The 27,604-nt window shown below is 36.2% G+C and overlaps 1 protein-coding gene across 3 annotated transcripts in view; it reads left to right on the forward strand.

The window, feature by feature from the left end:
• SPATA17 (spermatogenesis associated 17) overlaps positions 1-27,604 on the forward strand; it is a 204,592-nt gene that overhangs the window by 92,277 nt on the left and 84,711 nt on the right. For all 3 annotated transcript variants that reach the window (XM_079934838.1, XM_079934837.1, XM_079934839.1), the window contains 2 exons: positions 21,903-22,106; positions 26,641-26,789. In XM_079934838.1, coding sequence (XP_079790964.1) covers positions 21,903-22,106; positions 26,641-26,789 — 353 coding nt within the window. The remainder of the gene's footprint in view (positions 1-21,902; positions 22,107-26,640; positions 26,790-27,604) is intronic.

The raw sequence follows: 27,604 nt of genomic DNA on the forward strand, positions 1-27,604 counted from the left end.
GGACAACCTAAAAGAAATGGACAAATTCTTAGAAAAGCACAACCTTCCAAGACTGAATCAGGAAGAAATAGAAAATATGAACAGACCAATCACAAGCACTGAAATTGAAACTGTGATTAAAAATCTTCCAACAAACAAAAGTCCAGGACCAGATGGCTTCACAGGTGAATTCTATCAAACATTTAGAGAAGAGCTAACACCCATCCTTCTCAAACTCTTCCAAAAAATTGCAGAGGAAGGAACACTGCCAAACTCATTGTATGAGGCCACCATCACCCTGATGCCAAAACCAGACAAATATACTACAAAAAAAGAAAATTGCAGACCAATATCACTGATAAATACAGATGCAAAAATCCTCAATAAAATACTAACAAACAGGATCCAACAACACATTAAAAGGATCATACACCATGATCAAGTGGGATTTATCCCAGGGATGCAAGGATTCTTCAATATAAGCAAATCAATCAATGTGATAAACCATATTAACAAATTGAAGAATAAAAACCATATGATCATCTCAATAGATGCAGAAAAAGCTTTTGACAAAATTCAACACCCATTTATGATAAAAACACTCCAGAAAGTGGGCATAGAGGGAACCTACCTCAACATAATGAAGACCATATACGACAAACCCACAGCAAACATCATTCTCAATGGTGAAAAACTGAAACCATTTCCTCTAAGATTAGGAAGGAGACAAGGATGTCCACTCTCACCACTATTATTCAACATAGTTTTGGAAGTCCTAGCCACGGCAATCAGAGAAGAAAAAGAAATAAAAGGAATACAAATTGGAAGAGAAGAAGTAAAACGGTCACTGCAGATGACGTGATACTATACATAGAGAATCCTAAAGATGCCACCAGAAAACTACTAGAGCTAATCAATGAATTTGGTAAAGTTGCAGGATACAAAATTAATGCACAGAAATCTCTTGCATTCCTATACACTAACAACGAAAGATCAGAAACAGAAATTAAGGAAACAATCCCATTTACTATTGCAACAAAAAGAATAAAATACCTAGGAATAAACCTACCTAAGGAGGTAAAAGACCTATACTCAGAAAACTATAAGACACTGATGAAAGAAATCAAAGATGACACAGACAGTTGGAGAGATATACCATGTTCTTGGATTGGAAGAATCAATATTGTGAAAATGGCTATACTACCTAAAGGAATCTACAGATTCAATGCAATCCCTATCAGATCACCAGTGGCAGTTTTTACAGAACTAGAACAAAAAATCTTAAAATCTGTATGGAGACACAAAAGACCCCCAATAGCCAAAGCAGTCTTGAGGGAAAAAAATGGAGCTGGAGGAATCAGACTTCCTGACTTCAGGCAATACTACAAAGCTACAGTAATCAAGGCAATATGGTACTGGCACAAAAACAGAAATATAGATCAATGGAACTGGAAAGAATGCCCAGAGATAAACCCATGCACCTATGGTCCACTCATCTATGACAAAGGAGGCAAGGATATACAATAGAGAAAAGACAGTCTCTTCAGTAAGTGGTGCTGGGAAAACTGGACAGCTACATGTAAAAGAATGACATTAGAATACTCCCTAACACCATACACAAAAATAAACTCAAAATGGATTAGAGACCTAAATGTAAGACTGGGCACTATAAAACTCTTGGAGGAAAACATAGGAAGAACACTCTTTGACATAAATCACAGCAAGATCCTTTTTGACCCACCTCCTAGATAAATGGAAATAAAAATAAACAAATGGACCTAATGAAACTTCAAAGCTTTTGCAAAGCAAAGGAAACTACAAACAAGATGAAAAGACAACCCTCAGAATGGGAGAAAATATGTGCAAACGAATCAACAGACAAAGGGTTAATCTCCAAAATATATAAACAGCTTATGCAGCTCAATATTAGAAAAACAAACAACCCAATCCAAAAATGGGCAGAAGACCTAAATAGACATTTCTCCAAAGAAGACATACAAATGGCCAAGAAGCATGTGAAAAGCTGCTCAACATCACTAATTATTAGAGAAATGCAAATCAAAACTACAGTGAGGTATCATCTCACACCAGTTAGACTGGGCATCATCAGAAAATCTACAAACAACAAATGCTGGAGAGGGTGTGGAGAAAAGGGGACCCTCTTGCACTGTTGGTGGGAATGTAAATTGATACAGCCACTATGGAGAACTGTGTGGAGGTTCCTTAAACAACTAAAAGCAGAGTTACCATATGACCCAGCAATCCCACTACTGGGCATATACCCAGAGAAAACCATAATTCAAAAAGACACATGCACCGCAATATTCACTGCAGCACTATTTACAATAGCCAGGTCATGGAAGCAATGTAAATGCCCATCAACAGATGAATGGATAAAGAAGATGTGGTAAATATATACAATGGAATATTACCCAGCCATAAAAGGGAATGAAATTGGGTCATTTCTAGAGACGTGGATGGATCTGGAGACTGTCATACAGAGTGAAGTAAGTCAGAAAGAGAAAAACAAATATCGTATATTAACGCATATTGGTGGAACCTAGAAAAATGGTACAGATGAACCGGTTTGCAGGGCGGAAGTAGAGACACAGATATAGAGACCAAACCTGTGGACACCGAGGGGGGAAAGTGGTGGTGGTAGGATGAATTGCGAGATTGGGATTGACATATATACACTAATATGTATAAAATAGATAACTAATAAGAACCTGCTGTATAAAAAAAAATCATTTCAAACACATTTCAAATGTTAATGTCTGAAAATACCAGAACTCAAAATAGAAAAATACAACGGTAGTTTTATTGACTGCCTGACTGCTCTATAATATGTGTTCTCCATATTTCGGCTTCATACTCTCTGATCACTTCTTTATTTGACAATAATTTTGTTATATTTTCTAGAGTGAGAAGGGAAATTTTATTCACTCTTGTCTCTGGGAATGTTGATCTAAATTTCTCATTATTATAAGAAGTTAAATGATGTATTTCTATTTGCTTATGCTGTATTATTGAGTTCATTTTTGAAAGGGGAGAGCTTCCATTTTGTAATGGAAATGATGAGAATCAAATTCTCCATTTATAATTTACACATGTGAAGTTTGGAATGATTTTCCATAGTCCAGATTCTGGCAGTTTGCACCCTCTCTCAAACTCTGTTTCTTTTCCACTACCCACATACTTCCAGAGCCACACCCCTTAGGATGTTTGTATTGCAATGCAGGCTCTAGATCTGCACCTTTATTTGTAACTCCTGGTGAGTCTGCACAGTGGGTGCAGGAATATTCCTGGAAGTTATTTCTACATGGGATTGCTAACAAATTTTAAGTATACTTGGAAGTACCAGAAAAAATCCATAAATGTATACATAAATCTATACATAAATATATCCAACTAAAATTAAATATATAACTACCTCTGCTTCTTCCTAGCTTGATCTGCAACATGTCCACAGCCACTCTCATACCACCCAACCCAGGTATGACAGAGGATAAGGCAGAGTATAGAGAAACAGTGGAATTAAGTGATATCTTACTTTTGCAAATTTTACGAAAAAAACATAACCACGTGAGCACATTGCCAGGGTCCCTCCCTGTGTCTTGGAAAGGGCCTACCAAAATGAGGGGCCCAAAGGTTACAGTTCATCAATTTCACTGTTATTTCACCTCTGATTGGACTACATTTTTTTTTTATTTACATCTTTATTGGAGTATAATTGCTTTACAATGGTGTGTTAGTTTCTGCTTTATAACAAAGTGAATCAGTTATACATACACATATGTTCCCATATCTCTTCCCTCTTGGACTACAGTTTTGTACTATGTGCAAACCCTGCTGCTCTGGTTAAATTTGCTCAGATAAGTTTTGACTTTTATTTTAATGTGCTCTAAATAGTCATCTGCTTATCAGATACCAAATCCAGCATTCAGGCATTTAAATAAACCTTACTATTTTAGTCCTATCTTTAAAATTGAAGCACTTGGTTTTCTTTGGTTCTCTCTCTCTTATTTCTTTTACAGTTTATTTTATAAACTCAGGATCAGTTTACTTCCATACAGTAGGCTGGGTAAATTTTTAATGTATTAGGGTATGGAGTAGAGTTTGTTCTCATTAGGTATTAAAAAATAACCTGTATATACATACACATATGTACATGTATGTGTTTATATGTATATGTATGTATATAAGCACACAAATGCAGCCTTGTGTAAAATTTCCAATACAGTTTTTAAAAAATAACATTTAAGTAATATTTATTGGGACTATTCTCTAATTACAAACATAAAATGTATTTAGTGCCAAAAACTGGTAATACAGAGATAAACACAGAAGAAAATATTTGTTCATATTGGACCATCCAAAAGATAACCACTGTTAAAAATTTGGTATATGTTCTTCCAGTAATTTCATATGCATATGTAGATATATATTATAGAAAACTATATATACAACATAGACATATATATGTTTTTTACTTAAAAATGGTATTCAATTCAGTTTTAATAGAAAAAACTCAAGTCAGAAAAGAATTAGAATAAAATGTATAACAAAAGTAGTTCCCATTTCCTACCTCAATGTAAAATGTTCCTCCATTTAAATATTTTAAATTGCATTGTATATAAACATTTTACACAAAAAATAATTGACAGCTAACTATTACATACTTATTTCTATTGGTTTTGTATACGTTAATGTTGCTGGTAAGTTAATTGCAATCAATCCTATCAATTTCTTCATTGATTAGAGAAGACAGAGTTTTGAGGGGTTCCTTTTGATATCAGTAATTTTATTAATAATATAATGGGGCTTCCCTGGTGGCACAGTGGTTGAGAGTCCGCCTGCCGATGCAGGGGACATGGGTTCGTGCCCCAGTCCGGGAAGATCCCACATGCCGTGGAGCGGCTGGGCCCGTGAGCCATGGCCGCTGAGCCTGCGCGTCCGGAGCCTGTGCTCCACAACGAGAGAGGCCACAACAGTGAGAGGCCCGCATACCGCAAAAAAAAAAAAATAATAATAATAATAATATAATGAAATCCAAAGCCTAGAAATACAAGGAAGTTATACCATTGCTCTAACTAGATCTGATGAAATAATTGGGTCTGTAATACTTTGTAGATTTAAAGATTTATTCCTATTATTATGATTACTTTTTTATTTTCAGGACATTTCAGAAATATTTTAGATTGAGACCAATTCTAAGTTAGATGCTATTATAACTGATGCACAATGAAGAGGTGGAGTTTGTCAGCTCATGGTTCAACCTAGCTCTTCTGTGAGTTGAGAAGAATAACTTTATATAGATAAGCCCTGCTCTCTCTATATCCTTGATGCTTAATTCACTCTTCTGGATTGGAAAACTTCAGAAATCTTTCAACTGAGTAACTGGTGGCCAAATTTTAAAATCTCAGGCTTTGGTATAATTCATCTCCTTTCTTCCCTTCTCTTTCCTCCTTTAATCTTCCTCTACACCTCTTTTCCCAACCCTTGCATCCTATAATCAAACACACTTAGTATTAAAACTAGGGACATAGGGAGAGCAATTATACTTTCAAATGTTTCCTTAAAATGAACTCTTAACTAAGTCAGTGGTTAAGATACTGAATCATTGTCTAATGTAGCTGATTTGGTCATTAAGACCACTATTAAGAGCATGAGTATTTCCTAACTTTTGAGTTTAATTTAAGGTATAGTCCCAACACAAGAAATCATCTATGACCTTAAGATTTTATGCAATATAAATTAGATAAATATTTTAAACAACATAGAAATTTTCCTCAATATTTTATGTATTTGTTATAGTCACAAAAGAAACAACCAAAGAGGAATTACAATTGTTAATTTTAAAATATATATAAAATTAGTTTCCTTTTGGTGTGACAAGCATAATTTTAAGTATTTTAGTATGAAGTGGCAAGTTTTCTGTGTAACTAATAGTCTTGTCAATCGCCATTTCTATCTACTGTATCTTTTGACAGTTGGAAGTATTTCAGTCAAAACTGACTTATGTTATCCACACAGTATCACAACAGACAGTAAAATAAAGGATGAGAAAATGGAAGGAAGGTGTGCAGAAGAGAGGAAAGGGAAAGAATTTATGTTTAAATCTTAATCTGTGAATATCTCTTGGACCTAAAATAAATAAGCTGCATGTCTTAACAGCTATCATTGTACTGAAAGGAAAGATTTACCCAAAGGATATAATCTTCCTTAGTTTAGAGAAAAATTATGGTTTCAAGATGCTTAGTTTGTTAGTCTCCTTAATGAGTTGAATTTCAATTTTTTTTTCTTAAATTTATTTGGCTTTATTTTCCATTTACTTTTAAATTAAACCATGTATATATACATATGCATATAATTTCAGTTCTAATATCTCATTGAAATAAACTGTAATCATTAGGATAATATAATTTTGTTGTACTCCTATTAATTATTTATATTTATGTACATAAGTTAGCTTATGATCATCTGTATTACTCTTGAACTCACACCATTAAAATGATTCAGTTTATCTTACCTGTATTCTTAATTATGTAGCCATACCGAAATCAACTTCTCTGTCAACTATTATCAGAATGCTAAAATTATTGTTGAGCTTTCCCTGACCTTCCAAGGCAGAGTTGTTCCTTTTTTTCTCCCTCTATGTTTTAATATAACATTTACCATTGGTATTATGGTTACACCTACTTCGGCCTAATGTAGGTGAATTCATAAAAGAAAGCAATCATGTCGTGTTAATATCCCTAATACCAAAGTAGGCTCATAAGTAATATCAATTGACTAATAGATGAATGGTATATACACACGTCCTAATTCTGATTTGTAGTAATTTTAGATTCAAAATAAGAAAGGAAGCTTTTATTCCAATCTCAAATATTCACTAGTTCTTCTTTGCATTAAAAAAAACTATTAAAAAAAATTTTAAAGCTATAATAATTTTTAGTAACTGATCTCTATATTGCTAAAATATATTTGATGTTGTTTTTAAAAGGGCAAATCTTATATACAATGAAAAGGCGTAGGGGAAGCTAACAATTTTAAAGGCTCCTTATGTCCCAAATCAAACCAGGTTACACAGGTCGATAGGATGGAGCTGAAATTCAAACTCAGATCTGGCTGTCTTCGAAACCATGCTTTCTCTTTATGGTATGGTTCGAAGGGGCCTGAGAAAGGTCCTATCTCAAGAATATTTTCCTGGATGATGGCTGAAATCATATCTTTAAAGTTCTGTTTATTTGAAGGTATCTAGTAGACAACATATTCAGCATCATTAGCCTTTAATCCCTGTGTGAATTAGCTCATCAGTTCCTTTAGACATCAGGAGGTAGAAGGCATAAGTCTAATATGCAAGACCCTCTCACAGGAAGGCCAGCAAGCCTTCATGGGCACTTCTGGGCAGCTTTTAGGCAATGTGTTCGCCTTGTTAGGAAAAGAGAGGAGTCAGGCTGGGTACTTGTCATCTATTAAGTATTTTCACCTTTGAGGCATCAGCTGAAATTTTGAAACAACAGAATCCTGTTCAACACGGAGTTACACATTGTTTTGTGATCATATTATTTGAGATCAAGAGATAGCTATAAGAACACAAATGTCTTTGACATCTCACTCTTGATCTAACTAGTAATGTTTCTTTCAATTAATGAATGCTCATGTCAATGAAAGAAGTGGGCTTGATCTGTCCCAAATGATAAGATGGAAGCTTTATCTATTGGTATGTTCAGCACTATCTGAGATGTCCATATAGTGAATGGCAAAAGTGAGGCACGATATTTGCCAAAGCACCGTTACGGAATAGTCAGGGCGGAAACTTGGTTGGGAAGGGAGAGGTGATAAAGAGCCCAATACCTAAACCCACTTCTCCCTGCCCGAGTTCAGAACAAGTTGAGAGAAAGATGGAGATCAACAGTATTAGTTTTATTAGCAATGAGAGCTGTATTGGAAGTTTGCATCTGAAGCAATAATAAACTTGCTTCTACTTAATTTTATAATTAAATCTTCTTCCCCGTCATAAGCAAAGCAGGAAAACTGAGTCCATCCTTGTGAATCTTAAAGCAAGTGGAAGTAAAGGATATGTGCTTTCCCATAGACGGGCTGACTTTCAAGAAATGGGAGGAAGGGGCTAAACTAGGCTGGACCAGCTCCTTTCCTGGTGTGCCAGACTGAGAGCTCACTCCTTGTTCCTTGATACAGTGAAGGGCAGAGAGAGGCCAATGGAAACATGAGGAATAGGAAATATGTACTCCCACTGATTAGATTTATAGGCTTGATGAGGAAGCAGGGTTAGAGGAAGGTTTTCATAAAAGTAGAAACTCGTACCTGTTCACAGAAGAGCGACTTGCAGCAGAAAGCTTGAAAAGACGCGAGAGATGAAATAACTAAATAAGCGTGGACCTGGAAAAGGTGGGAGAGGATGTGACGATGAGCATAAAGGTGTAGGCTGAAAGAGACAGAAGGAGAATTTTGCCTCATAAGTCAGGAAGGAATAAAACAAGTGTAGGATTGTATATGGATACTTGTATAGCAATGGTTGGAGGTTGAAGTAATTGCTGTTTGAGGACTTCAGTGTCCTGATTGATCTTCTAAAATAAACCTGAGAAGAAGCATAGGCAGAGGGCTGTTTAGGGGCTCGGAGGGACTAGGTAGATTTGAAGTCCACAAATATATAGTATCTCCAGCCCGCCTGGTTCTATGGTTTATTCCAGCAGTTAGCAGTAGCCTGAGCTTGTAAACATGCAGAATAACGGTAACAAGAGCTAACGTTCATTGGAGGCTTACTGTGAGCCAAGTGTTCTTCTGATTCCCTTACATGAATTACCTCTCTTCATTCTCATATACCACCCTATAAGGCAGACAGTTATCCCCAATTCATTGATGCTGCACAAAGAGATTCAGTAAGGACCCAAGGTCAGTGTTAGTATGTGATGGTCTAGACCAGAACTCATAGTCACAATGAGTACATGATACTACCTCTTTTAAAAAAAATAGCATTTATTGAGTGCTTTCTTTGTATCAGGCACTGTTCAAAGTGCTTTAGCTGTATTCATGTGTTTAAACTTATACACGACCTGATGAGATAGTTCTGCTATTTCAGAGGACATACCCATGTTGCTGTGAGGTTAAGTAATATAGGCTAAGATCAGAGAGGAAATAAGAGGTAGAGTTGGGAATTCAGATTTAACTAATTAACCACTAAGTTATATTGTGCAGTTGAATGGATTCTGGTTTGGGGCATGGCCATGTAGATATGACAGGATGGTGGATGTTAGGGACTTGAGTCATTAAAATAATCAACCATGTGACTCATATTAGTAGGAGAAAAAGTGAGGGCAAAAAGGAGACAGTAGATTAGGAAAAACTTGCAGAATCCCTGGACTTGAGATCTTTAGGGAGTCAATCTTATGGTCAGTAAAAATAAGAATGTGAGAACTAGTAGACTAGAAAGTTAAGAGGGTGAGATATTGGTGTCTAAGCTTACTGAATTATTAACACAGAGCAGGTCTGGACAACGGGTTTTTGTAGAGTGTGGTTAACACTGTGTAAGGGTGAAGGTCAGTGAAGGTGAAGGAGTCAAAGAACTGTGAAGATAAACTATTGGAATGGTTGCCCATCTGTATATGAAATCACCTAAAATTATGCCAGAACACATAGTCGAAGGAAAGCCTGAACCACGGTGCCAAAGGCTGTCATGAATATGGGGAGAATGACCAGCAAGTCTGGGACATAAGGAGGGAGAAAAAAGAGATATTCAGACCGCAAGAAGGTAGATTTGACAGTGGTTTGAAAGTGACATTGGAGAAATGAGATGATGCAAATCTCTCCCTGGTCACTGTGATACAGGGAAATACTGAAATGTTTTGCTCAGTAAGGCAGCAAAGGAAGTGGTGCTCTCAAGGAGAAGGCAGCTTCAATTGTAATAAAAAAAGGTAGAGGATGTATTTATTGAAAAGCTTGAGGGCATAGGGAAGTGGGTTAGCATAGACTGGAGACGGGATCCACAGGGCAAGGCAGAAAGAATTATAGGCAAGGGAATCAGGAGTGTTGGGAAAAGTAACAGGGTTTTGAGGATGAGTATACCAGAAAATGTAAAGGAAAGCTGTGATTAATTTAGCAAAAATTTATTTGGGCATAATCAATTTGACCAAAAAACAGACAAATAGTTGCTTGATCCAGCTATCTCCTATTACAGGGAAATTTAAGTTGCTTTGCTTATGTTTTAATTTCAGTAAGCACAGTGATATTATAGACTGGAAGTGAATTATGGATTAAAAAGTACAAGGGCAGTACTATTTCCTCAAATCTTGAAAAAAAAAATCACATACAAAGTTGTAAAACAACCCAGTAGTACACCCATAAAAGTAGAGACTAGACTATTATTCGTTTTAGACCAGATCAGTTCTTTTCATCAAAATATTAATTGGCCAACTTCTTTTGAAAAAATTACTTTTCTGCTAATTATTTTGTGGCCAAATTATGTTACCACTGGAGGAGCTTACAGTTTAAGTAGTAATAAAAGATAGTAGGGTTGTAAAGCATATTGGATGGGATTTTCCAGGCTCCCTACCATCGAGGAGACCAGAGCAAAATAGGAAAGCAAAAAAGATAACATAAAAAAGTTAAGATAAAATTTTTATTGGAGATAACATACAGAAAAGTAAAAAAATCCTAATCACCCAGTTCAGTTGTCACAAAGTGGCAGGTATAATCTGTACCTAACAGGTACTAATTAATAGTTTCCATACGAGAAGCCACAGGTCTTCAGAACAAAACTACGCGAGAGCACAGTGATCTGAAAATGCGGTGGTCTTTAGGATATGGACACAAGACTGTAGCCAACCAGATTAAGGCAACATAGCATTCCATGCCCACGAGGCAGTCAGTCCTATACTTCGATACAATTTAAAATGACTTTCTCTTGTTTGCTTAAAAAAATCCTTCTTCAAAGACTCGTGGGATAGCAGTTTTTTGCAGAGCCCCATAGAACACTGGGAATAAAGTGTGACAAATGCCACTGGTACCTTTTCTTTAACAAAAGAAAATTTTCATTTACTTGCCTGTTTCTATAATGCCAAGTATTTTTCTTTTAGCAACTAATTGTCTTGGAAGTCATCTTTTAAACCCAAACTATGGAATCATTTTCAAATCAAATCATCTGTAGAAGAACCAAGCAAGGGAAAACACTAGGTTTCCAGAGGGAGTAGAAAACAGGTGTATAATGGAAGGTTTCTAGGGGGATGGTGGTCATAAAAACATCCTTCATAAAAACATGTTTCTTCTATTTTCCTTAGGGGATTCAGGCTTCCTTTGTGTGTATGATGAGCCGGTTCAGAATGTATGGAAATCGTATATCAGAGGAATCACAATAGGGAGTTTTCAGATCACTGTGAATGGAGTTTCCACTTCCACGGCTCTACTGAGAATAACTCTTGATCGGGTCACCCAGGAATCTCCGAATTATAATTTCATGTGACCTCTCAGAGGTCTGCACACTGCTCACCACACCCATGATCTTGTAACCTTCTTTGGCCTTAGTGACACTATAGTCAGCTTTTCCTCCCACTCTTTGGTCATTTCTTCTCACTTTTCTTCAATAATTCTTGTGTATCTTGTTTACTCTGTCATATGAGTGCATATGTAGTTTTTTTAAATATCAAATTTATTTAAGTTTCTGTTCCTTTGTACATCATCTTGTTTTCTGGGAATGTCTTTCCTCACTTTACACACCAAACAAATCCCTTCTCCTCTTTCATGATCCGGCTCAAACACCAGACATTTTATGCCCACAGAATGCACTACTCCCAGGATGGCTATCTCTCCATGTCAATACTAATTTCAGTATTTTATAATTATTTATAAAGGCTGTGACTCAAATGGAAAGACAGAAAGCAAAGCCAAAGCTGGAGAGACTGCTAAGGTAGCAGACAAAAGAGAAGGTAAAGGAAGCCACACTGGTGGTGGGTAGATGGGGTTTACTGCAGGTTGGGGAAAGGAGAAGGTCTAGAGAAATTACGTAAGTGGGAAAACAAGCCACTTGCATCCAGTTCTTGCAGGGATCAGTAAAAGACTGACCTGACATTTACAGATAAAGAGAGAAAGGAATTGTTTAATGGGGAAGATTTCCCAGAAAATCTTTTACATGAAATCTTTCTCAGAAATTCTTTCAAAATGCAATATGGTTAAAGGGAAATCCTGACTGGGGAAAGACAACAAAATATTCTTTCAGTCCCAAGATTTTTTGAGTCATCATGATATTGCTATAGTTTGGAAGCCTCAAACCAGCCTCCACTTCTTTTTTCTTCCTCACATTCAATGGATTACAATATGATTTCTGCCACAAGAACAGAATCTGCTTCTGCAGAGGTCACCTGTCACCCTCTAATTACCATTCCAGGTATACAGTGTCTGTCCTTATGCTGTTCCACCCTCCCTGACATCTGACCCCGGTGACCTCCTCCATGAAACCACCTTCTCCCTGATGTCCTGCCCCCACCCCCACCCCGCTGTTCGCTCTTTCCATTGACCTTCACTTTGTGAGCTTCCCTTCTCCCATTTACTTCCTATATACATATCCCTAAGACTTCTTAGAAAAAAGTCCCTCAGTCTCTAGTCTCCCCTTCAGTGACTCCATCCATTTTCACACCTTCAGCCATTTTTATTCAGAAAACGCTCCGGTTGCTAGCTATGACCTCTTTCCTAAGTTCCAGACTGCTCCGACAACGCCACACTGGACCTTTCAACCTGAATGCTTTGTGGGAAGCTCAGTCCTAACATCCCCCAAACAGAGATGAACATTCCCACATAACTGCTCTTCTTGTGAACTCTTGCTGGGGTTCTAAAGGCAAGATTTTCTGTAACTCCACACTCCCTTATATTCGTCGTCGTCTTTTTTTTAAACATCTTTATTGGAGTATAATTGCTTTACAATGGTGTGTTAGTTTCTGCTTTATAACAAAGTGAATCAGCTACACATATACATGTATCCCCATATCTCCTCCCTCTTGCGTCTCCCTCCCACCCTCCCTGTCCCACCCCTCTAGGTGGTCACAAAGCACCGAGCTGATCTCCCTGTGCTATGCGGCTGCTTCCCACTAGCGATCTATTTTACATCTGGTAGTGTACCTTATATCTTGATTAACCTATTATCCATGTCTTTTGATTCTGTTTCTATAAAATACTCCCTTTCCATGTCATTCTTCTATTTCCACTGGTCTTTCTTCTTACTTCTGAATAAACAGGCTTTGCTTCCTTTTACAGCCTTCTGGTCTTGTATCACTTATTCAGATAAACATGGATTGATTGTCTACTCTGAGCCAGGTATTGAGATGGGTAATAAGTCAGGATTCTCAGCTCTTCTTTAAAAACAAAACTAAGCTAATGCCTAGACACGTGCTTCAAAGATTCCACCTGAGTTGATCTAGGGTGGAGCTTGGACGTAGTAGTTTTCAAGTTGCCCAAATGAACTTACTGTGTAGCCAGAGTTGAGAACTACAAACTTAAGTATATAAACGTCAGGAAAATGGGCGTTATTCTTACCCTGATGGAGCTTAAATTCTAGTTGGGGAGGTAGACATTAAAGAACAAATAGTCATATATGTGAATAACTTAAAGTGATAAGTGCCATGAAGAAAATGAACAGGGAACTTTGGGGGAAATAATATAGTAGGACAATGTGTACGGGTTCACAAAAGGTCTTTCTAAAGGAGTGATATTTAATGTGAAGCTTTAAGGATGCATATAATTTGGCCAGGCAAGTAAGCAGATGGAAAAAACATTTTTGATGAATTTGAGTCATGGAAGAGCCTGGCATGTTTTGAGGAAATGAAAGAAAGCCAATGTGGATGGTGTGTAGTGACGGATGGTTAGAGTGGCTTAAATGAGATTGGAACAGAACAAAGGACTTTGTTAAGAACTTGTTAGGTTTTCTTAGGTGCATTGAAAAACGATAAAGTCTTTTTCTTTTTAAGATTTTTTTTGATGTGGACCATTTTTAAAGTGTTTATTGAATTTGTTACAATGCTGCTTCTATTTTATGTTTTGGTTGTTTGGCCATGAGGTATGTGGGATCTCATCTCCCCGGACCAGGGATCGAACCCACACCCCCTGCATTGGAAGGTGAAGTCTTAATCACCGGACAGCCAGGGAAGTCCCCATTTATAGTCTTTTAGGGACCAAAACCATTTTTTTATTTGTAGTTATTACTCTGGCTTCCCTGTAGAGGGTAAGAGGGGTTCAAAGCGGAGCAGATGGAGGGGGACTAAATATAAGTTTGAAGCTTGTTTTAGGGTAGTTTTAGGTTCGCAGCAAAATGGAGTGGAAGGTCTAGAGATTTCCATGTACTTCATGCCTCTGTACATTTCTTCATCTAGATTTGCCTCTTCTGGACAGTTTACATAAATGGAATTATACAGTATGTGGTATTGCATCTAACTTATTTAGCATAATGTTTTTGAGATTCTTCCATGTTATAGTATATGTAAGTATTTCATTTTATTGTTGAATAGTGTTCCACTCTATGGGTAACTGCATTCTGTTAATTTATTAACCTGTTGATAAACATTTGGATTACATCGAATTTTTGGCATCTGTGAATAATGCCACTATAAACATTTGCATGCAAGTCTTTGTGTGGACATATATCTTCATCTCTCTTGTATCAATTCCCAGGAATGGGATTGTTGTGTTATATGTTAAACATGTGTTTAACTTTTTTAAGATAGGCTGTTTTCTGAGTAATGTTAGGTTCACAGCAAACTTGAGCGGGAAGTTGCCATATAAAGTCAGTCCTGCATATCCTCAGATTCTGCATCCGTGGATTCAACCAACCATGGATTCAAATATTCAAAGAAAAAAAACCCAGAAAGTTTGAAAAAGCAAAACTTGAATTTGCTGTGCATAGGCAACTGTTTACACAGCATTTACATTGCGTTAGGTATTATAGGTAATCTAGAGATGATTTAAAGTATTGGGGTGTGTGTGAAGATTATATGCAAATACTACACCATTTTCTATAAGGGATTTGAGCGTCCTCGGATGCTGGTATCTGCGGGTTTGGTGGGGGGGATCTTGGAACCAATCCCCTGAGGATGCCAAGGGACGACTGTACTGTCTACACCCCTCCCACATCATTACCACCCAAAGTCCATAGTTTATATGAGGGTTCACTCTGGGTGAAATATTACACCCTACTCTCATCTTGCTTGTATGGTTTCTGAGGAACAGCTGGATGTAATTCTTATCTTTCCTTCTTTATAAGTGAGGTGTTTATCCCCTCTGCTTCTTACAAGATTTTTTATCTTTGATTTCTTGAAGTTTGAATATGATATGCCTAGGTGTAGGGGTTTTTTTCATTTTGTTTTGCTTTGTTTTGTTTTTTTGGCATTTATCCTGCTTGGTGTTCTCTGAGCTTCTTGGATCTGTGATTTGGTGCCTGACATTAATTTGGGGGAAATCCTCAGTCATTGTTACTTCAAATAATTCTCCTATTCCTTTCTTTCTTGCTTCTTCTTCTGGTTTTCCCATTATGTGTATGGTAGACCTTCTGTAGTCGTCCCACCATTCTAGGACATTCTGTTACATTTTTGTCAGACTTCTTTTGCTTTGCTTTGCTTTTCCATTTTGGACATTTCTGTTGATATATCCTTTCCTCAGCCATGTCTGGTCTCCAAATAAATCCATCAAAGACATTCTTCATTTCTGTTACAATGTTTTCGATCTCTGACATTTCTTTTTGATTTCTACTTAGAATTTCCATGTCCCTGCTGTCATTGCCCATCCATTCTTGCATGCTGTCTACTTTATCTGTTAGATGCCTTATCTTATTAATCATTGTTATTTTGAATTCCTGGTCTGATAATTCCAATACCCCTGCCGTATCAGAGTCTAGTTCTGATGCTTGCTCTGTCTCTTTCAACTGTGTTTTTTGCCTAGGTTTCCACTGGGTCTGTTTCTATACGCTTCGTGCACCAGTAGGGCCTGCTTCAGACTTTTACCTTCTAAAGGAGAATGTGAAAATCAACAGATCCACATCATATGTAGAATTAAGTGCAATCTTGCAACCTTCTAGAATTTGGCCTCAATTTATCTTCACAAGCTCATTTCTGACTATAGCTTCATGCTTAAACTGGCCAAAGTGATGTTCACTGAACAGTGGCCTATGTTTTCCCACAAATATGTCTTTGATTTTACCCTTCCCTTAGCCTGGATTACCTTTCTTCCTTTTATTATTGCCAAAATTTGGGCTTCCCTGGTGGCGCAGTGGTTGAGAGGCCGCCTGCCGACGCAGGGGACACGGGTTCGTGCCCCGGTCCGGGAGGATCCCACATGCCGCGGAGCCGCTGGTCCTGTGAGCCACGGCCGCTGAGCCTGCGCGTCCGGAGCCAGACAATTATTGCCAAAATTCTACCCATCTTTAGAACAAATTCAAATACTTTTTCCACACGGTTTTCTAAAGGGTATATACCTTTACCATAACTTTTGGTGTATACTTCTTTTAAACAGTTATTAAAAGACACTTACTACAGGCTGGTTGTGTTATTGTCAGTCATAAAATCATTCTCCCCATGCCCCCTCCGAGAATGGCCTGATGGGAGTGATCACTTTTTATTTATCTCTGTACCCACCTTAGATCCAGCAAAGTGTTTCTAAGTTAGAAGATGCTCAATATTTATTGAATTAAATTAGTATATGGAGAATGGTATCTTATTTAAATTTCTTCATTTTAATCAACATTTCATGAGAATATTTTAACATATAATAATGCTTAGTATATCCGAATGATTTATAAAAATCATTTGTTAACCTAATAAAGCTGGCTATATCTGGGGGCTCTGCATTTAACGTACCCCCTCTATAATTTGACTGAAGACATTTAAGCGTATTATTTCTTAATGGAGTGAAAGACGAGAAAAAGCATTTGTAGTTTAAAGAAAAAAAAAACTCTTGCCTTAGATAGATAAGAACCATACCAAATATATCCTTTGTGAATCGCTAATGTTTCCATGAAATTATTATTCCTTCTGGGATGCTGTATCTGAGGGTTAACATGACTGTTGTCTGTATCTGAGAAATGACCATGTTTCCTTTTAGTTCTCAGCAAGAGTAATTGAATGTAGACTATCTTACTAAACGCTGGCCTGTGACAGTGTGTTAACACTCTGTCTCCTAACGGCAGGGCAATTATTTGCGGAGTGGGATTTTTATAAATCCCCTGGCACTAGTATGTCCCGATAATTATGATGAAGAGCATTGGTCAGTGTTGACTCAGCAGTCCCCACCCCGGCAAATATTTCATTCGCAGTTCCCTGGCCCACTTCCACTTTTCTAGTTATTAGAGACCTTTACTACTCTTCTGTGCTTGCCTAGTGTCTTATATTTTAAAAGCATTTTTTACTAAAACTTAGAACTCAAACATATTTTAGACAGCCCGCCATTTAGAATTGTTCATCTCTCATGATATTCACAAAATCTGGTTCATGGGGCAAGAAAATACTTCTTTAAAATCTTTTCTTTAATTGAAGTATAGTAAAATTTACAATGTTGTGTTAGTTTCAAGGGTACAACAAAGTGATTCAGTTATACATATTATTTTCCATTATAGGTTATTTTAAGATATTGAAGGGAAAGATACTCATTATTTTATAATAACTTATAAGGGAAAATAATCTGAAAAAGAATATATATATAACTGAATCACTTTGCTGTACACCTGAAACTAACACAACATTGTAAATCAACTATACTTCAATAAAAAAATTTTTAAAAAAAATTGAGTATAGTTCCCTGTGCTATACAGTAGTTCCTCGTTGTTCACCTATTTAATATATAGTAATGTGTATTTGAAGAAAATACTTTTTGCTGTGTTATTGTCATTTGCAAGAGTAAAACTTGAATTCTCCCACGTACCCTGTAGAGTTCTTCATTCCTAGAATAAGCAATTACTTTGAAATCATGAGAAATTACTGTTTCTAATCTGATAAAATCTGAAATTGAAGCACTAGTAATCATGCTATGGGAATTATAGGCGTACGTGGTCAAATTCTTTTTATTTTACAGAAACTCGTTTTAAAAGTAAACCTCAATAACAAAGAGAAGAGAAAAAATTAGACTTTGGCTTCCCGCAGGCAATTACAAAATAAAGGTCAGTGTATGAGTGGAAAATGACGATAAAAACATTCTTCATGAAATACAGCAGTAGATGCTCCAAATATAACAAGTATATCCATTTGTTTTCAAGTCAACTGCATTTTTTAAAGTACTTGCCCTTAGAATTCTTCAGTAGAAGAATAAAAACTGAGAAGAAAAGAGCCAACTGATATGATAGATTGTTAGAAATATGGAATGGTTCAAAATATTAATGTAATGCTAAGGGTGACCGGGTAACAAATGGTACATTTGCTCGCTGTTCAACCTGGCATAATTAATATTCTAGGTCATGCTTAAGTTCCCATGATGGAAGGTCTGAAGGGGGGAAATTCAAGAAAAATATATATCTATTATATAACTCATTGCCTTTTTTTTTTTCCTTTCATTTTGACGAGTCAGAATCATAGCCTTTAAAAAAAATCAGTGCTTTCACACCTCATTTGCTGTATTCACCACTGGGCCACCAGTCAGCAGCCGGGCCTGATACAGGGAGGTCAGTAAGAAGCTATTAGCAGAGTCCTCTCCTGAGATTTCTTGGGTCTTATTGAGTTGAATGTTAGCATGACAGTACTGCAAATAACTCAGTTGTAGGCTTCTTTTTTTTTTTTTTTTTTTTAACAGTTAGCACAGATTTCCCCATAGTGTTGGTCACTCTAGAAAATTATTGCTGAAAATGAAGTCCCCAAAGCTAGCTTGGCATTAGCCCTCCTAAGTTGTGAAAAATGTGAAAACGGAAAAATATGTCATAGTCCCCGAGGATTAACTTTGTCTTCTGTGACTCATAGTAATACTTTTTAAAAAATCCATAGCAAACCATTATTCACAAAGTGGCTTACAAATTAATGAAATATAGCAATTGAGATAATAGTTCGGGTTGTTTTGTTAACTTAAAGAAATAATAATTAAATGGATACTATATTAATGTAAGTAGATAGGGTCTCTGCTTGCTGTAGGCATTGAGGGGGGCTGGACCGTTTTCATTGACAAAAGTTAGCCAAATGTATTAAATTAATTTCTAAAATACTGACACCTTGAAGATTTTAAATGATACATTTTCCATTCAATTAAAATATATTTTCTATCTATATATGATTTAAATTGCAAAGAGAATACACATGAGGAGATCTCCATATAGGTTGCAAAATATAATTTAAGAAAGCTATCATGTCTACTGATCTATTTGCATTTCCCATCTAGCCTATGTATACATGTGCATGCAAATGTGAAGGAGATCAAGGAAGATTTCTAATGGGGGTAAAGTTAATAGCTGGTAGCAGTTATTCAGGTAGATAGATATTTTTAAATGGTAAATTATAATCTAGTTATATTGTATGCATTTTACCATTTTAATCTGTAAGATTATGGAAATGATAAACTAACAGACTTCAGTTAATTAGGTCATCACTAAACAGAATGGTATTCTCTTATATCTCTTTCATAGACTATGTAGATTTAGTTCTATTTTATGTCAGAATAGTCTTTTTAGTATAAAATTTATTGTTTTTCTCTCATTACAATTGATATAGTCTCATCTTAGAAAATCACCCTAAAAATCATCTTAAAAATTACCATCCACTTAAAAATTACTGTTCACCAAAAGCTATTTTGAATACATATTTGTATTAATTTTCTTACATTAACATCATTAAAAATATCTGTTTACGTGTCCACCTTGTTCTGTATTTAGTATTATAGTAAGAGAACGTTAACATGACATTAAAAATGGCTTATACAATGCCTATAATGTTTCCAATACTTTTATCTTATGTAAATTGTATAGGGAAAAAAGTCTCAAAGAAGAGCCAATCCAAGAAAAAATTTAAATAGGTAAATATATTTACATTAACTTTTTCCTTAGCGTAGGAAAAACTTGAATTGGAGATGACTCAGTGGGTCTGTGATAATTTAGTTCTAGATCACAATGTATTCAAAAGCAAATTAAACCTGAAGTGTTAAGAAAGATGAAAAGGATATAATCTATAATTTTGAAGGAAGTCAATCAGATTTTGAAATAAACTCAAACATTTTACTAAAATATTTATGTGGCTTGAGAAAGTAAGAGTAAAATAGAGACTTTATGGGCCTTTCTGAACAGTGCATTGTTTTTCTACATAAGCATTTAGCATTCATTTTTTGAGTGTCTACTGTATGTTAAGAACTTTGCTAAGCCCTGAAGATGCAAAAATACCTAAAATAGAGTCCCTGTGCTCCAGCGGCTTGCTTAGGGAAGATGGACACACACAAAGATAATTTTGAAACAATGTAATAAGTAGTGTGATAGAGTTGTCCCCAGGCTATTAAGGAAGCATTGGGGATAGGACACGGAATCTAGCCTGAGTTGGTATTAGATAGAGGTTTATACTTACTGAGGAGTTAGGCTAGAAATATAAAATTTCCTAGGATAGTTTTTCAAAGACAACTACCATAGGTAGTCATAATACTTTGGACTTGCTTATTCCAAGAGGTAAATATAACAACCAGAAATATTTATGGGTATGATGGTGGCATGAGAGAAAAGCACAGTTTTAGGAAAAAACAGAGAGGTTTAATGGATACATTCTTTACATTAGTCTAGAATATCTACAGAGCAACTAAACAAGTCATCCTATCGTTTAAAATTTAGCTTTTCTTTATGAATATGCATTTGTATATAGGAAAGGAATAAAAATATAGTTCTAAGCAGTTTGTATATTCAAAGATCACTGAATTTTCAGAGAGTGGAATGTGCTAAACCTGAATTTAACATTTATCCTGCATACATCTATTGAACCTCCACTGCATAGCAGTCACTGTGTTAAATAAGTCTGGACTATTTTGACGCAATGTGTGACAAGGTCAGTGATAGACAGCAAGGGTAATGTGATGATATAGAAATAATGCTCCTAACCATGTGAATGCAACTCATTAAATACAGGGTGTTATTTTGAATGATTGTATACATATGTATACACATACATACATATACACACATGTATGTTTGTATATTATATATATATATACATATACCAGTTTATTATTTTAAAGAACTTAAAATGGTGGCCATTAATTAGGCTGTATAATGAATAATCTTTCAAATAATCAAATATTTATTAAATTCATACTTTGTACCTGAAACTGGTTCAAGCATTATATATTTGAGTTTGTGTGAGTGAACGTATAACTTACAGAGCTGGTTAAGTATACATATACATAGTTAATGGTTAGAATACAAAATGAATGCCTTAAGGTCCTGTTATTTTTTTCTCAAATACAATTATATCAAATATGCCATGTGTAGCAGATAGAAACTATGGTTTCTATTAGTTGTTTTTAACATGTTTAGTCTTCAACCATGAATCATTCTGAAATTGTTGGTCTGGAGACAAAGTATATTTTGTAATATCCTTAGACTAAGGTCCTCCTCTAGTTAAGAACTAGAGTTGTAGTTTAACATAGTCCTTAAACATATGAAAATTTGTATGGTGCAATTTTATCTTCCCTTTATTCTATGTGAAAATGAAGGATAAAAATCAAAATGATGAGCTTCCCTGGTGGCGCAGTGGTTGAGAGTCCGCCTAACGATGCAGGGGACACGGGTTCGTGCCCCGGTCCGGGAAGATCCCACATGCCGCGGAGCGGCTGGGCCCGTGAGCCATGGCCGCTGAGCCTGCGCATCCGGAGCCTGTGCTCCGCAACGGGAGAGGTCCCGACAGTGAGAGGCCCAGGCCCGCGTACCGCAAAAAAAAAAATAAAAATAAAAAAATAATCAAAATGATGTTGTTCTTCTTTAGGTTCCAGGTATATACAACTCACCTTTCAGAAAAGATCCTGATCCATGGGAGTTGCGGTTACAGCAGGCAAAGCCTTTAACACACCGAAGACCTAAAGTGAAGACGAAGCACTCCGTCAGCCTTAGCAGCTGGCTGGCTTGCACAAGTGCCCGGTCCTTTTCTCGGTCCGGAACTCTGCCACCCATTGATAGGAAACGATGTCAGGTACTCATTAGTCTTTTTTTTTTTTTTCAGTTTAACTTTTCTGTCTTCGTACTTTTATTATTCACTTTTTTCTTTTTTATTGGAGTATAGTTGCTTTACAATGTTGTGTTAGCTTCTGCTGTACAATGAAGTGAATCAGCTATATGTATACATACATAAGAATTGTGTCAGTGATCGTATTCTGTTTTTTTAAAAAAAGTTATTGTTTTGTCTTTGTGGCACGAAAAGAAAATTATTTTTTTACAAAATCTAATTTTTTTTTTTTTTTTCGCTGTGCTGTGCAGCTTGTGGGATCTTAGTTCCCTGACCAGGGATTGAATCTGGTCCATGGCAGTGACAGTGCCGAGTCCTAACCACTGGACTGCCAGGGAATTCCCCAGAATCTAATTTTAAATAATAAAAATGAAGTACATTTAAAATATATATCAAAGAAATAAATATTTCCTTGGCATTGAATTTTATTGTTCTGGGTGTGAAATTAACACGTAGGATGTTTGGCTAGGATGTAGCCTTTTTATGTAACAATACTGTAATAACTGTGCCTGTTATAACCTGTTGTTGCTAGAAAAATCCTATGTATTATCAAATTTATCTAATTTAGCCTCTCATCTGGTGGTTCATATGATTCTATACATTTGTAAACATAATTTGCATGGGAGTCATTTAAAAAGTATAAGCTGGAGAATTAAAGAGGGCCCAAAACAATGCAAAACTCAAGCAAAGACAAAATCTTCACTCTGGATTAGAGTATAGCATGATTGGCAAATGACTTCCTAGGGCTAAAGGGTGGAGTGGGATGGGTTGTGATGATTGTCACTGTCCTAGAAGTTCCAGAGAGCAACATTTCTGTCACCCCCAGAACTGCTGCCTCTTAGCTTCTTACACAGGCTTGCCTCTGTGTATCTATTGCTGTATAATAAATTATATTACATTTATGTATAAAGCCTGATGGCTTAAACCAACACACGTTTCTTTTCTCACAGTTTCAGTGGGTCAGCGTTGTGGGTACAGCTTAGGTGAGTGCCTCTGACTCAAGATCTCTCATGAAGTTTCAGTCAAGGTGTCAGCCGGGACCGTGATTTCATATAAAAGCTTAGCTGTGGAGGAAGGAGAGGAGGGTAGGGAGATCCTCTAGTAGGGTCACTCACATGGTTGGTTGTTTTCCTGTCTCTGTCTCTCCTCCCTCAGTCTCTATAGCGCTCCCCTCCCTGGAGGAGGAAGTGCCAAGCTTCTAATCACTTGGTCTTTCTGGTGACCAGTCTCACCCAGAGGCTATCTAGGGACTCCAGCCTAAGTCACCTTATTAGCTTAAACTCAGGTGTATTCTTGTTATGAGTAACAAAAGATACTCCTATCATCGGGAAATTGCAAAGGTTTTAGGAGCTCTGTGCCAGGAACCAGGGACAAAGACCAAATATATATATATATTTTTTTGTACGCGGGCCTCTCACTGTTGTGGCCTCTCCCCTTGCGGAGCACAGGCTCCGGACGCACAGGCCCAGCAGCCATGGCTCACGGGCCCAGCCGCTCCGTGGCACATGGGATCTTCCCGGACCGGGGCGCAAACCCGTGTCCCCTGCATCAGCAGGCAGACTCTCAACCACTCTGCCACCAGGGAAGGCCTATATTTCTTATTATACCCACAATGGTGTAAATATAAAGACACATGGAAAATACATATACATTTATATAAAGGTATACATTCATATGTATGGGGAATACACATCTGTATGGAAGATTTTATATGTGTATATATACATACACATATACATATACAGGTACACATACCCACATGCATACTCGTAAGGTACATTTATCTAACATACCACAAAATAATTATCCCTGCTAATTGTTTCCTTTCCCTTTCCTTCTTTCCCCATCTCCTTCCTCCTTACCCCTGGTCGTCCTCCCCCACCCCCATTATATCCTCTCATCCTTCTTTTCCTTCTTTCTCTTATTTTTCCTTCTTTCCCATCTTCTCTTCCCACCTTCTCTCTTATCATCTTTGACTTCTTCCTTTCTCCCTTCCTTCCCACTTTTTTTTTTTTCTTTCCTTTCCTGTTTTCACAGAATGGGATTCTTAATGTGGTTTTCTTTGACTGAACCCCATTTCCTGTACTTATCTATAATAAAAAGGTACCCACATCACTGGGGACATTTGAGATTATATATACTACAGTCCAAATGATACTATTTATACTCTAACAGTCTGTCTGCACTTGTGAGGTGAATTTCTTAAATGTGTGAGACAATAATAGCAAGTTTAAAAGTTTTTTCACTATTATTTAAGCTTTGAGAAAAGTTTATAAATACAAGATGACTCTAATGTGGGTTATTAAAAATATAGAAGAATATAAGTATATTTGACTCATAATTGGACTTGATTGAAGGCAAAGAAAGTCAAATATTGGAGAACTGTAGCTAAGAGCCCACGAAGTCTCATAGGTTCAGGTTGAATCCTGAATGGTCTACACCTTCTAGGAATTAGTATTTGGAAATGAGTACAATGAGCAGAGTGAAATTTGGGATGCTACCTCATTCCAGGTATGATTGGTATAAGTGATCACTTGAGATCTAAGAGTCTATCCACAGAAATAGAAGTCAACAGAAGCTTTGGCATAAGAGAACCTTGACAGTAGAGGCCAAGTTTGCTGACTAGGAAGGTGGTCCATTAAGCTCAAAGGCAAGACATTAATTGTCTAAGATATAAATGTATGGATCAGGCACTGAAACATAGAAAATAGACATAGACATAGAAAAATGGACATTCTTAAGGAGGATTGTGGTCATGAAGATTATAGTTAATGAAAAAAGAAGAGTGGGTCTATTTTATTCTAAATTTTGCTGCTTAAGTAGGGCTTCCTCTTTCATTTCCTAATCTTGTTGGAAATAGCAAGTTCCAGAACAAGTAGTGGAGTAAGCCTCAAATGGGTGCGTGTTATATTGATACATCAACAAAGGTCAGACGGCAGAGATTGGCCACCAAGAAGACTTTATTCCTTGTGAATGCAGGCCCCTTCAAAGTCATAGCCTTGATCTTTCGTTTATATACTTGATGCTACTACTGTTCAAAATCTTTTTCAAACTCCTCTAGAAACTAAAAGTAAGAGCAGTAAGATAATAATAAAGCTAGGAGTACAATTTTTGCATATTTACTAGGTTCTAAGTACAATGCTAAGAGTGTTACTTATATTGTCTTATGTATCTTAAGGGCAATTTTGTGAGATAGTTATTATTCCATCTTACATACGAGGAGAAGAGGTCTAGAGAAGTAATTTGCCCCTAATAACACAACCAAATATTATTTTGCAAACCACAGAATTTGTCAAAGTGAAAGATTAAAAATCTATAGAAAATATCCTCTTTTGATTTCTTAATCCTGAACTTGGAATCATGTTACTGTATCTTTAAAAAGTAAAGTTCCAATAAAAATCCATTAACTACTTTCAAATATAGCAATCCTCCTATCCAGCTGTGAAAAGTACTAGATGATACTTATTTGCCATTTGTGTTATTTACGGTCCATGACTTTTATGGTAACTGGTTCCTATTATTGGTTTCTATTAATGTAAAACATAAGTGAACATAAATGAGGCGTGAATCATTTCTTTTTATTAGCCCCCCAGTCTTCACTCAGTGCTTGCAGTAACTCCAGCTGCGTCTTGTTAGTGATAACCTATTTAAAGAAGAGATCTTTAAGGACAAGGGATATGATTAGAAATCTTTGTCTATTTTATATCACTTCTCTCCTGCACAACAAAGGTGGCAAAACAAAATGTAATCGATGGCACAGCAAAATCTCGAGCCACCTCTGATTTGTATTGTGTTTCATATGATACTAACTAGATAACCAGTGGGTTCTAGTAACTAATATAAGTAACTACTAATTTAAAGGTGGAATATGTTGTAAACCCCTTCACACCATTGCAACTTATGAACTTTGCTATATGTTTGTGTCATTAAATGGTCGCTATTGTATCAGAGTTATTAAGCAATAGAATTTAGAATTTAAATAAAAACACTTAAAATAATTTAAAATATGGCCCTTCTATATTTTGGAGGAGGCCACCAGTTAAATGTAAGATTTGGCATTCACCTAAAAGCTTTATTTTAATGAAAAAAAAAACTTGCCGTCTGATTTCTATCTATTTGAAAACTGTGCCCAGGGTCTTTTCTAATATTTTTGCTTACTCAAAATGGGAGCGAATTCTTTTTAAATTATAAGAAACGTGCTTTTTAAAATTAGAAAACAAAGCAACTCTTATAACTACAAGTTAACTAGTTCTAGCATGAAAACTCTTTTGATGTAAGTGGGGAAAATTCTGCCTAATTTAAAACATTTTTAGTATAATCACTTGCACTTGTGTGAACGTTTCTTGAAGATGTGGTGCTCTTACTTCATGTGTTTTCTAATTCAGAGAAGAATAAGTTGTTCTTTAAAAACAACCTAGTAAATACTACTTGTTATTCTTTGTAGATATTCAGTAGCCTTGGTCATAAATCACAAGCTATCTACCTCATCCTTTCTTGTCAGGGACCCTTCCGCGATGTCGCTGAAGTGTGGGAACAGCGCTACAAGCCTCTGGAACCGACTCTGCGAGTGGCCGAACCGATGGATGGGCTAAATGAGGCCAGAGCACAGCTCCAGAGACAGGAATGGACGCGAAATGTGAATGACAATATGTGAGTTCTTAGCTTAAAAGAAGTAGCTGTACCATGTTTGGTGCCTGAAGTATTTTTAATATTTTCTATTTCCTAGTATTGTAGAGAATCTTTTATTTGTGAGAAAAGGAAGAACCACCCCTGACCTATTCAGAAGCAACCATTTTTCAATATGCAAGTGTTTTAGATAAGGTCGATATTGACGATGATATTGATTTTATACACATAAACACACACACACATACACACATACATACATATTACTCAAAGGAAAAAAGGAAAGAATGAATGGCATTTCACAGGGATAAGTGACCACTATCCATGCATCTGTGAAGATAATTTCCCTAATTATCCAGTGAAAGTATTCATATTTCTGATGCTTCTATAATAAGATCCAACAGAACAAAAACATTTTTCTTAAAGTGAACTAAATTTTATTTGGATACATTGATATGGCATTGTAGTTTTAATAAATCAGGTACAATGAAAGAGTTTAGTTTCTTCACCACTGAGGAAGATGATTGAGAAAGATAAAGGGCAATCTAAGAGCATATGCAATTTTAAATTATTATATTAGCATCACTGATTTGGGTCTCAATTCATACATCTTTCTCCAAGGTACTTCCTCTCTCTTCAGGCATTTGTCATCAATAGTTATATGTAATTTATAAACAGACAATTTAAAATCTAGAAAAGCTTTTAAAAATTATTATTATTCTATAAGATATCTTGTAATTATCTTTGTAATATATCATAATAATTATTTACTATTATATATACTAAATAATAAAAAGGCAATTATATTATTCTAATCTAAATTATTATAATTTTAATAT

Source organism: Stenella coeruleoalba (assembly GCF_951394435.1).
Source record: "Stenella coeruleoalba genome assembly, chromosome: 1".
Classification (NCBI taxonomy): Eukaryota; Metazoa; Chordata; class Mammalia; order Artiodactyla; family Delphinidae; genus Stenella; species Stenella coeruleoalba.